Here is a 13,387-nt window from a genome sequence, read left to right on the forward strand (position 1 = left end):
CCTGATGTAAAATAAATTGTTTTATAAACATCCACAGACATTGGTTTCAGATGGCGGTCCAACTGATCCATTATTTAATGAAAACGGGTTTTATTCTAAGCAAACTAGTTAATATAGAATACCTAATCTGTCTTTATGCAAGAAAAAAGAGATAGATGTGATCCGTCTCTCTTTCTCTCTTTTTGACCTGTGAGCTAAGCTGTTTTGAAAGTTTACCATTAGTGTTCCATTAGAATAAAGCAGCTATTTGAAACCTCCCTGATCATTTTTCCAAATGTACTGATATATAAAAACACTGCTAATCTATATCATGATTGTTGGATAAGATATTGTTCTGAAAAATTTGCATCATTTTCCATATATTATTTATTATTTGTGCAAAACAAGGAGATACACATCTAAAAAAGTATTCTGATATACCCTGGTAGGATGAAATAAAAACAGAACCCTTTGGAAATACTTTTGCTATTTATGTTTAAAGAAGGAAGGATATACCAAGAACATCATTTCCACCATGAAGTACATACGTACATACTCTAGTAATGATAATGGGTTATGATGTGTCATTGAATTTTGTATTAATGAAGTGATATACATTCAAAATATTAGAATAATACTTACAAAATTATTCACATAAAAACAATAATGTAGTAGTGAATGTGTGTAGTGAATTATTTTAAGAAATAAACTAAATAAAATGTATGTGTCCTTACAACACATTTACAACATTGTACAACGTTGTATGACAGTAGATAATATTTGTAGATGGTGCCTAAAGTACAGTGTAGGGTACAATACCTAAGGCACCGTCTACAAATTTAATTTGACGTGACATGACATACAGCTAAGTACGGTGACCCATACCCATGACCCAACACACACCGCGAACAGACACCTGGAGCAGAGGGCAGCCATTTATGATCATATATATATATATATATATATATATATATATATATATATATATATATATATATATATATATATATATATATATATATATGTATGTATAGTTCTTATTTTTTGTGAGTACTTATGTACTAGCATAAATAATACAAAATATACAGTACGTTATACACCCGTGGCCGTATTTGCAAGAAATGTTTCTGTACATTGTAATGAAAGATTCTTCCTACCGGATGAAGTGCATCTTCTGCCTACCGAAAATCACTGAAGTTTTACTGTTTTACTTTTACTTCAAATAATTAAGTACATTAAATATCAGAAAATTACTTTTGATACTTAAGTACAGTATATATCAGATACTTTAAGACTTTTACTTGAGTAATATTCTAAAAGGTGACTTTCACTTCTACCAAAGTTTTTTCTAGTACGATACTTGTACTTTTACTCAAGTATTGCTTTCTAGTTCTTTATACAACACTGCATAACTGATCTGTCATATATTCTGTATTCATATTTAATAGTTGTACTGTCTATATTGTCTTACATTGTCTGTATTGTCCTCTATTGTCTGTTTTGTCTAAAAGGTACATGGTGACGGAAACAAATATGAGATGGATGATGATATGTTATTCAACTTCTCTTTTTGGAGTTAGTGAGGGCGTTTTTTATTAATCGTGTGAACTTGTGAAGTGAAACTTCAAAAACCGGAAGAGGAAAGTAACAGATTAGGTTTTACTTAACAAAAAGTGCCTTTATTGTGTCTTATTTATTGTGTTTTCTGCAATATAGGAAGGAAAATAAACACAATGCTTCTCTGGAAACTATGTGCACTACACTGAGCTTTTAGTACTTCTGTTATTATTACTGGAGAACATTTCAGTAACCTCCTTCTAGCCCTTGAATTATATACACTCTTTTTACACCTCATAGTACACTACTTTACAAGATCTGTCATTCTGTAGCCAGTCGAGGATATCCAGTGTACTTGCCACAACGTGTAACATACCATAATACACTCATTGTTCACTTTAATAGGAACAGCTGGACATCTAAACAAATATCCAGTCATGTGGCAGCAGTGCGATATATAAAATCATTTCACATACAGGTCAAGATGGTTAATGCTAAACGGCCAGAATTTAGCATTAGTCATTAGTTATTCATTGACTCAACCTGCTTTGTGTCAACATTTCAGAAACTGGGCAGGAAAAATCACTGGGCAGGAAAAATCACTGACCCTTCATACCCTGGATAGAACTTTGCTTCCCAAAACTGCTGGACACAGGAACAGTTTCTTTTTCCAGACAATCACCCTGATTAACAACTCACCATAATTATAGTCTCTGCTTCATATCTATAAGTACTGCATTATCAGAACTATCAGTAATCACATCATCTGTATATGTCACACACACTACTTCTGCTGTATATTGTACAAAAGCATAAAACTGCACGATACTGTTATTTGCACTACGATGCACTTCTCACACTTTATGTACATAACTGTTCTGTCATATATTCTGTATTCATATTTAATACTCACACTGTCTACATTGTCTTTTATAGTCTGTTTTGTCTAAAAGGTACATGGTGACAGAAACAAATATGAGAGACAAATATAACAAAAAAATTTTTTTGTATTTTTTTCTGTGATTTTTATTACTCTGAGTTGAATACATTCTTAAATGTATTCTTATGTTTACTCTTAAAGCTGTAATTATGTAAACACTTGTTTTGAAGTAAATTGTTTTGAGCACATTTGTTGTTGAGTGTTTCATTTACCTTTAAGTTAATAAGACATTTACATACTGTCAGCTGCATGTGTGGCACATATGGGCCAATAGATTTTAACAGAACTCAACCATACTAAAATTGCATATAAGGCTCATATTTGGGCCACATTAAATTGTATTATTTGTCTCATGTTTGGTGGAGTTATGGCACTCCTTTGGTTCAGTTCTTTCAAAGAAGAGGTGTGCCATATTTGGGCCACATAAAATTAAATTTGGCTCATGCTTGGTAAACTTACGACATTGCTTTGGTTCAGTTTTGGCAAAGAAGAGGTGTGCCATATTTGGGCCACATAAATTACATTTGGCTTATGCTTGGTAAACTTACGGCACTGATTTGGGTCAGTTTTGTGGGCCATATCTGGGCCGACAAACACAAACTAATCTGGGCCACAGCTCAGCTGTTTATCTGGCCCAAACTCACACTGTCTACATTGTCTTTTATTGTCTGTTTTGTCTAAAAGGTACATGGTGACAGAAACAAATATGAGATGGACAATGATATGTTATTCATCTTCTCTTTTTGGAGTTAGTGAGGGCGTTTATTATCTTGTGAAATTGTGAAGTGAAACATCAAAAATCGGAAGAGGAAATTTACAGCTTAGGTTTACTTAACAAAAAGTGCCTTTATTGTGTCTTACTTATTTTTAATAGTGTCTTGAAATGAAAAGAGACTGAGCACATACCTGAGCAGTCTGTGTGTACACTTGATTGTCCATGGTTATCAAAGTTCCCAAGGTTGCGATCTGTCACCAAAGGGTGGATCAGATCCGCTTTAGTGTGTAGTGTAGTCTACTGTTAAGTTGTTGTTGTTGTTGTTGTTGTTGTTGTTGTTGTTGTTGTTGTTTTCTTCATTGCAGCCCCTTGTTGTGTGTTTTCATCAACTTTCTGCAATATAGGTAGGAAAAGTAAACACATTGCTTCACTATGTGCACTACACTGAGCTTTTAGTACTTCTGTCATTATTACTGGAGAACATTTCTGTACTTAAGTAAATTTTTCTGGTATCAGTACTTTACTCCATTATTTATTTTTTGGACAACGTTTTACTTTTACTCATTACATTTTTACACAAATATCTGTACTTTTTTCTTCTTACATTTTCTGTTCATTGAGGGCTGTTTCCAGCCTATCATCCTATCATTGTGCAGCTTTTTCCCCATGTGACTGGTGTACTGTATCATTTACTGGCTATCAGACATAGACTAAGGAATGGCTAATGTTAATTCAGAGGGAGTCACCGATGTTAAAATAACCAACAACGAGGACATTCCTGAACACACATGGCCATAAATGAGGGAGATGTTTGAAATAATCGGCGTCAAAAAGGATTCCTGGCGAATGCGTTGCGAATTGTGTCAACCAGGGGCAGTTCTAGCCCTTTTTTAGGGTGGCTTCAGCCCCCTGTCTGTAATCTCATCCACCCTAAAACTATAAGGATAATTTTTACTTTCATAAATAAACAATAAAAATTACGTTAAAATGCAGGACATGTCGTCGATGGGAAAGAAATTTATTTATCAGTTTGATAAAGAGCGATTTTTTTTTTACTTTGCTTTTACACGCGTGTGTTGTAGTCTTTCGAAAGTGTGTCTTCAGCTGTCTGCTTTATTTGAACGGAAAAGCACAGGTACGCGCAGCGTGCACGCGCAGTCAGAGCTGGAGCCGTTAAATTGTACTTATAAAGATATGTCCCCACAGTGAAAAACTTTGCTTTTATCATTATTATTGTAGTCATTTTAGTCATTTGTCTATGTGTAGTCATTTGTCTATGACACTGCAAGGCAAGTTTATTTATACTGTAGCACATTTCATACACAATGGTAATTCAAAGTGCTTTACATAAAGAAAGTAAAACTATCATTAAAAAAATAATCACAACAATAAAAACAAGTAATTAAAAAAGGTTTTAAATTTTATTTAAAATTAATTAAGACACTTAAAAAGAAATTGCTTATACAAAAAATACAGTGAGGTCAGTTCGGACGTAGCACAGTGCTCATTTGTAAATGCACAGCTAAACAATATGCTAATTGTGGCCGTTAATGTTAAGTTAACATTATGCCAAGTCGTCCTAAATAAAACAATGTATGGGAAACGGCTTTGGCGTGTTAGTTACAGTGCACTGTGTAACAAGCAAGTAAACAAGCTAATTTTAACTAGATAAGTAATATTTTAATCGCTAATATAGCAGATTCATGGAAAAAACATCGGTAATCAGCATTTTTGCCGCAACTAAATTATGAATGAGTCTGCATCAACTACATTAAAGAGAATCGCTTTATTTAAAGTGGATAAAATCCCCTACTTAATGGAGTTTAATATGAATTGATCCGCAGCCACACACCTGACTCGTGTGTGCAGAGTAGATGAGATGTACTGGGAAAGTAGGCAGTGGGTCAAACCACTGTGAGGAAGGGGAGGGGGGACTCAACTGTTTCTAAATGCATTTTTTGCGGGGTTTTTCGACTTAGACAATTATTTAGGTATACATACATATATTTTTCATAATAGAGAGTGCGACCCTACTGAACACCTTTAGGATGAATGTGAACGCTGACTCCACAATACCTCACCTACATCAGTGCCTGCCTTTCGTAACACTCTTGTGGCTGATGAACACAAAGATCCATCAGCACACTCCATAATTACACACACACACACACACACACACACACACACACACACACACACACACACACACACACACACACACACACACACACACACACACTGCACAAAAAAACAAGATGAATAAGGAGACTTCTGGTCTTCGCAGGTAAAACAATTTAATCTTCCTCTCATTACAAAGGTTTGCATTTGTAGTAAAATATTTTAAAAACAAAAAATATTTTAAATTCATCCTTTTCTGGTCTTAGTTTCGTTTTCGCTTTAAGAGGCGAATAACGGTTTTGAACTAGACATCGACACTACCTAGATTCGACTTTAATATATACTTATATATATGTTTATAGATAGTTTTTTAATATAATTTTTTAAATAACTATACAAAAAAGTTCACAAAACAAGGGAAACTGTTTATCGACAGATTATTTTAGCTTATAATAACGTTATACTATGATGCTGGCAGTAACGTTCAGAGTTACTGGGGTGTGTTAAACGCACTGAACTTGTGAAGTGAAACTTCAAACGCGTCGCCTGAAGAGGAAAGATACAGAATAGGTTTTACTTAACAACAGCTGCCTTTATTGTGTCTTATTTATTGTTAAACGTGTCTTGAAATGATAAGAGACTGAGCAAGTAACTGAGAACTGGTTACGCCAAAGTTGTGAGATGTGACCAAAGGGTGGATCAGATCCCCTTCAGTGTGTAGTGTAGTATATTGTCAAGTTGTTGTTTTTTCCTTGCACGGCCTTGTTATGTGTTTTCATCAATTTTCTGCAATATAAGTAGAAAAAGTAAAATGAAGCATTACACACAATGTTTCCAAGAAACACACTTGCCACAACATGTAACATACCATAATACACTCATTGTTCACTTTAATAGGAACAGGTGTACATCTAAACAAATATCCAGTCATGTGGCAGCAGTGCCATATATAAAATCATTGCACATACAGGTCAAGAGCTTAAGTTAACTTTAACATCACCCATCAGAATCAGGGGAAATGTAATCTTGGTGCTCATGATTGTTAACCCTTGTATTGTGTTCGTATATTTGTTACTCAGCCAGTGTTCTTGGGTCTGGTGACCCGCTGCATTTTGGGTTTTTAATTCAACACAATCAAAAATTTTATGTTAAAATACTCTACAGATGTTTACTTCATTCCAATTACAAGCAATATAAACAGCATATATGGTTAATATTTGTCCTTTACCTTTATTACATCACATTTTTTAATTAAAGTGCTACTCATTTTTTATTGTTTTTTAATAAAAATTAATTTAAAAAAATCAAATTAATCAAGTTTCAAAATCAGCAAATTTACAAGGAAGCAATTTTTTTCAAAACTATTGATGTTTATGAATATGGGTCCCACAGACCCAAACAACATACAAGGGTTAATGCTAGACAGACTATTCAAAATCTGGTAAGGTCAGAATTTATAATTAGTCATTCATTGACTTAACCTGCTTTGTGTCAACATTTCAGGCTGCATAAGGTGGTGTAAAAGTGTTGGGAATGTTGGGATACACTGAGGCCTAACTGTCAATCAAACATTTATCAGATGCCATAGTCTGAGTAATTTTGTTGATCATATGCATCCCTTTATAATTACAATTTTCCCATCTGCAATTGGTTGCACGATAACAGCAGTACCGTCCCAGCATGATGGTAGCCACACTGGGACGGTACTGCTGTTATCGTGCAACCAATTGCACCAATTGTAATTTTAGAATAGTTTTGGAACTTGACAATGACTGAATTAGGAGTCGTAATAAATATATCAACAGCCTCTTTTTTTTAAACGTGCTATGATGATATAAACTGGTCAATTGTGTTTTCCATAAATAAATATACAGTACCCTCAAAAGTCAGTACACCCCTTGCATTTCAGCAACCGCTATAGTATATTTTCTCAAGGGACAATACTATAGAAATTAGACTTGGATATATTTTCGAGTAGTCAAGTAGTGCTGCTTGTAAAGAGATATAGATTTACTGTATTCTGAAAATAACTTGCAGCCATTATTGTCAAAGTAGCTGGCAACTGTGGTGGAAATCTTTCCTCTAAAGATGTTTGTAAGGCCTTGTTCTTCTATGCTTTTACCTTGTAGCTGTTGTGGCTAGAAATGGTCATTGCCAGGGGTTGTTAGCTTAGATTATGAGAAGGACAGAGGGGACTGGAGATGAGTTGGCAGGACTTGGGTTCATTAACAACTTCTAGTAGACTAGATTAAGATTAAGTAAGACTAGATTAAGTAAGACTAGATTAGTTTGTTCAGGAGATGTGCATTTAAGCCAATGATTGATGATGTTTTGCTTTTACATTTCTTTTTGTTTGAATCCTGTCTATAAAATCTTGATGTAATCGATGATCAGGGCCAGGCCTTACTCATGCTATATGAGGAGTATTGGGTCCTGCTGCACGGCAGAGAACACAATACATTGTGAAACATTTTCACTCTTGCCCGTGCCTACCAGTGTGATACTTTATACTTTAAATCTCTGAAAACTCAAACTTCCACAACACAACAAAAGTGAGTAAACCCTAAGTGATAACAGCATGATGTTTAAACATGCAAAACCACATATCCTATTGATCATGTTCATGTTTTTGTCTCCTTGACAGAACAATACAAATTAATTGTGAGGGTGTATGTATTTATTATTTACCTGATAATGAACTGTACTGACACAGACCCTGTCAGATTACACACGTGCTCAAACACTCACAAACCCTCTTTGCACATGCTCTTTTGTCTCATTTCACTGTGTACTGCAACAGCTAAATGTGGTTGACATGACAATAAAAGCTTCTTGACTTGACTTGAACCACAGACACACACACACACACACACACACACACACACACACACACACACACACACACACACACACACACACACACACACACACACACACTGTACAAAAAAGATGAATACACAGACTGCTGATCTTTGCAGGTAAAGCAATTTAATGTTCATCTCATTACAGGTTTGCATTTCTAGTGAACTATTTTTGAAGCATAAGATATTTTAAATTAATTCTTTTCTGGCCTTGGTTTTGTTTTTGCTTAAAAGAGGTGAATAATGGGTTTTAACTAGACATTTCACACAACTAAATTCGACTTTAATATATTAGTATATTCAAATTAGTGTATCTTGTATTAGAGCAGTCTTGTATTGGTGCTTTGAGTACAATCCTCTCATAGTCCTATAATCATAATAATGTATTATGTATATATATATATATATATATATATATATATATATATATATATATATACATGTATATATATACATATATATATACATGTATATATACATATATATATATATATATATATATATATATATATATATATATATATATATATATATATATATATATGTATATATACGTATATATATATACATATATATATAGTCTAACTGATTATTCTTTCTTTTTTTCTTTCACAGTGGAGTCTCACGGCAGTCTGTTGCTCCAAAAAACCTCTTTATCCTAATTATCATTGTTGTGCTCATGTTTGTGATATATTTACTGTCTGGTTTAAAACCTGTGAAATCTCACAAGCCTGACTATTTTTACCCTCACTGGAAAAAGTCAAACCTTACGGCATGCGGATGGAAAGTAAAATATGACCCTATCATTAAAGTCACCAATGTTAAAACATACATGGTTGGCTCCTATGTAGAGCACCGACAGGAGGTGAAAAGGATACGGACAATTGCTATAGTGCTTCGCAGTGAAAATGCAGAGTATCAATGCATGCTGTGCTGCAAAGGAACGAAGGTGCCAGTATCTGCTACTTTAAACATTCACTCTGATCACTTTGGTTTTGAGTACGGCACTGCTGATATTATATGCCAAATACCGGAAGAGTGTCCAACACCAACACATGTGGCTATCACTTCCAAATCACCTAAAGAGAATGGATTATTGCAGGATATTCATGCCTTCCAACCTGTTAGGAATCAACAGAAACAGGAAGTTTTTCCCTATGAATTCACAGTTTGCATTTCAACCATGTATGACTATGAGAATGTATTGCTGCTTGTGCAGGCCATGGAGATGTTCAGGATACTCGGTGTCCAGAAGGTAGCTATTTACAAAACCAGCTGCAATAATGATACACAGAAGGTCCTGGATTATTACGTCAGGAAGAACTTTGTGGAGCTCATCCCTTGGAGTGTATCGTCCTACATTACTGTGTCCAGAGGCTGGCAGAAATGGAAATCGCCAGGGGAACTACACTACTTTGGGCAAATCGCAGCACTTAATGACTGTTTGTATCGTTACATGTACAAGAGTCACTATGTAGCTCTTCAAGATATGGATGAATTCATTCTACCTTTGAATTTAAACAATTGGGCAGAACTCCTGCCTGAATTGGAGAGGGAATATGGTCAGGAGGTGGGATTTGAGTTTGAGAATAATGTTTTTCCTATTTACTTGAAGGATCCAAAGTCCAAAAAGTATTCACCAGACTCCTGGAAGAAGGTTCCGGGACAAAACATTTTAGAATATGTTTATAGGTTAATCAATGATCCTTCAAAATTCAATAATTTCAAAGTTATTGTAAATCCTCGTCTAGTGTTTGAAACTACAGTCCATGGATTTTTGAAATCAATGACGGGTACTGTGAGAGTGAACGTTGAAGTTGCCCGCATGTATCACATAAAGAACTTTACAAAAGAAGATGCGTTAACAGATAAAAGCATACTGGACACACATCTCAGAGACTATGCAGATAGGCTGATACCTGCTGTTTCTGAAGTGCTTTATATTGCACTAAAATTGCCAAAAGTGTAAAACAAGTCTGTTATGAGATAGACAACTATATGTAAAAAGTATGGTCATGAGTAAAGAAGACATTTTTTATAAACATAAAAATCTAAACATACTAAATGCACTCCGATAAAGCTGAAGAGTTTAACTGAATTGTACAAGACAGGAAGCGGTACATTTCCAAAGAATATTTCTTAATAAAAGAATTCCTATGAAATTTAAGCATTTAAGCATTTATTCAGGAGGATTAAACTGTTCAGCATGTTGTCAGTGACTACTAATTTATTGTCATTTCAACCTTTTTTTAATCCTAATTATTATTTAAATTGTCTTATTTGCAGCTGTTGATTCCTGTCAATTTTAATTACAATAGTTTCACAATCTTCAGAAATCGCCCCAGACATCTGTCTGTAGTGTATCAAGGGGCTTCATATTGAAGGAATTTTATTATTATATATATATATATATATATATATATATATATATATATATATATATATATATATATATATATATAATCCCAGTTTCAACCTGATATCACACCTTTGTCCAGGATTACCAGACGTCCTTTAAGCCTTAGCAGCACTGTTGTGAAAATCAGTTTTATTGCTGATAAAATTAAACATTCTGTTTGTACATAAAATTCACCAATGTAAATATGTATCATAGCATGCTAGATGAAGAATAAGCAGTGTATGCTCTTTGCTACAGATCATATGGGCTCTGTTGTCTGCATTCCAATTGGTAGTCACTGCACCGTTAATCTGTACTTTAACAAAAAATTAAGTTTAACTATTTTCCGCTTTGCTGCATTGCTGGAAAAGGTCACAGTCACCTATTGTCCCCAAAAACATATGTCTGAAGTTAAAAGACACTCAGTGTCTACTCCAAAATGCTTTTTTAAAGAAATGCTATGTTTTTATCCTGGGACTTATTGACAATTTGCTTGTACTGAACATCCTTTCAAGGTATTTTTTAATGTTTTAATGTGACGTTGTCTTTTCTACTGTTATCTGCTCATTAGGGATCTTGAAATAAAATTAATTTTAATAGTTTAGTGACAAATCCATGCACAATGACACATAAGTAATATATTTTAAATAAATAAATAAATAAATAAAAACAAAATCTTATTACTCCCTGATGTAAAATAAATTGTTTTATAAACATCCACAGACATTGGTTTCAGATGGCGGTCCAACTGATCCATTATTTAATGAAAACGGGTTTTATTCTAAGCAAACTAGTTAATATAGAATACCTAATCTGTCTTTATGTAAGAAAAAAAAAGAGATAGATGTGATCCGTCTCTCTTTCTCTCTCTTTTTGACCTGTGAGCTAAGCTGTTTTGAAAGTTTACCATTACTGTTCCATTAGAATAAAGCAGCTATTTGAAACCTCCCTGATAATTTTTCCAAATGTACCAATATATAAAAACACTGCTAATCTATATCATGGTTGTTGGATAAGATATTGTTCTGAAAAATTTGCATAATTTTCCATATATTATTTATTATTTGTGCAAAACAAGGAGATACACATCTAAAAATGTATTCTGATATACCCTGGTAGGATGAAATAAAAACAGAACCCTTTAGAAATACTTTTGCTATTTATGTTTAAACTGTTCAGCATGTTGTCAGGCACCACAAAGGTATCATGAAAGCATATGAATGTCTACTGGCACAAAAATACAAAGCCTATAAAAGTGACTATTCGTTAATTTTAATTTTTATTTAAATTGTTTTTTTTGCAGCTGCTGATTTCTGTCAAATTTAATTACAATAGTTTCAATGGCAGTAGACAGCTTCACATTCATAGACAGCACCAATTTAAGGAAATAATCACAATCTTCAGGAATCGCCCCAGACATCTGTCTGTAGTGCTGTCAAAAGCAAGCCTCTGGTTAGCCAACCTGTAAGCTGTGATATTTGGAACTAATTTGAGGACAAAAAGGTTTATAATGGCCTATTATTTCAATTGAATGTGTGCCTGAATTCAGCACAATGACTAAGCAAATATGTATTGAAACACAAGATATGTGTATGTTTAAAGAAAAAAAAAATTTACAGACAGTGCAAAATCAGTAAATACTGTCAATAGACAGTACAATATACTGTAATTCTCTACACAATTTAGTCTTTTAAGCAAACTCTCAGCAGGTATCAGGCTTTTAAAGAATTTATTCCTACAATTGTTCTTTATAGTTTTCTTCTTGTTCAACTCATATTTCCACAGAAACGTTCCTATCCATATATATTATCAATATATTATTGTTTTAATTAGTGTATATGTAATGTGTCTGTCTGTGTTTTCCCCTTGTTTCTGTCTGCCGTCTCTCCCTGATGTTAATTGTTTTGCTCCGCCCACTCATTGCTCACCATGGACACTAATCACATTCCATCTCTTCCCCAGGTGCCTTGTCTTTGTCTCTAATCGTCTCTGCTTTGTTATTGGCTCCTGTCCACTATATTTACTCTGTCTGTTCACTTCTCTGGTGTTGGTCGTTGTTTGGTCTGTGTCGTTCTCTGTTCCTGTTCAGTGTCCCGATCTGTTTTGCCTGCCTACTGTTTGTTGGTGTTTTGTTTATTAAAACCATAAACTGCATTTGGATCCTCACTCGCCTTTGTCCCACCGTGTCACATCGTGACAGAAGAGCTTACGGCCATTCCACTCTGAGAATGCCTGATCTCGTCCGATCTCGGAAGCTAAGCAGAGTCCGGCCTGGTTAGTACTTGGATAGGTGACTGCCTGGGAATACCAGGTGCTGTAAGCTCTTCTGTCACGATGTGACACGGTGGGACAAAGGCGAGTGAGGATCCAAATGCAGTTTATGGTTTTAATAAACAAAACACCAACAAACAGTAGGCAGGCAAAACAGATCGGGACACTGAACAGGAACAGAGAACGACACAGACCAACACAACCACAAACAACGACCAACAACCGGGAAGTGAACAGACAGAGTAAATATAGTGGACAGGAGCCAATAACAAAGCAGAGACAATCAGAGACAAAGACAAGACACCTGGGGAAGAGATGGAATGTGATTAGTGTCCATGGTGAGCAATGAGTGGGCGGAGCAAAACAATTAACATCAGGGAGAGACGGCAGACAGAAACAAGGGGAAAACACAGACAGACACATTACAGTATAACTATAGTATCCATTAAAAAAACATTTGGATTAAGTTACTAGCTGTATGCGGCAGGGGTATAATTTTCCCCCCCTCTGTTTAAAACGCAAAGCATATACAAAAGGATTAGATTCAA

General features: G+C 34.6%; 1 protein-coding gene, 1 long non-coding RNA gene and 1 other non-coding gene across 5 annotated transcripts in view; 2 read left to right on the plus strand and 1 right to left on the minus strand.

Moving 5' to 3' along the window:
• Positions 1-3,760, minus strand: part of LOC113634109 — a 53,477-nt gene extending 49,717 nt beyond the window's left edge. For both annotated transcript variants that reach the window (XR_007144668.1, XR_007144667.1), the window contains exon 1: positions 3,383-3,760. This is a non-coding gene — a long non-coding RNA (uncharacterized LOC113634109). The remainder of the gene's footprint in view (positions 1-3,382) is intronic.
• A 1,592-nt stretch (positions 3,761-5,352) lies between these two features.
• Positions 5,353-11,567, plus strand: LOC113633961. Of its 2 annotated transcripts, none has more exons than XM_027132669.2 (2): positions 5,353-5,475; positions 8,786-11,567. In XM_027132669.2, exons 1-2 carry the CDS (start codon positions 5,447-5,449, stop codon positions 10,137-10,139), a joined length of 1,383 nt encoding a protein of 460 aa, XP_026988470.2. In that variant the 5' UTR covers positions 5,353-5,446; the 3' UTR covers positions 10,140-11,567. The 2 variants fall into 2 exon arrangements, with proteins under 2 accessions (XP_026988470.2, XP_047678144.1); XM_047822188.1 differs by lacking the exon at positions 5,353-5,475 and adding an exon at positions 8,169-8,287.
• Positions 11,568-12,772: 1,205 nt separating this feature from the next.
• On the plus strand, positions 12,773-12,891 carry LOC113643475. Its single transcript, XR_003440795.1, has one exon. It is a non-coding gene; the product is annotated as a 5S ribosomal RNA (ribosomal RNA).
• The last annotated feature ends 496 nt before the right edge of the window (positions 12,892-13,387 follow it).

This window comes from Tachysurus fulvidraco, chromosome 13 (assembly GCF_022655615.1).
Source record: "Tachysurus fulvidraco isolate hzauxx_2018 chromosome 13, HZAU_PFXX_2.0, whole genome shotgun sequence".
Classification (NCBI taxonomy): Eukaryota; Metazoa; Chordata; class Actinopteri; order Siluriformes; family Bagridae; genus Tachysurus; species Tachysurus fulvidraco.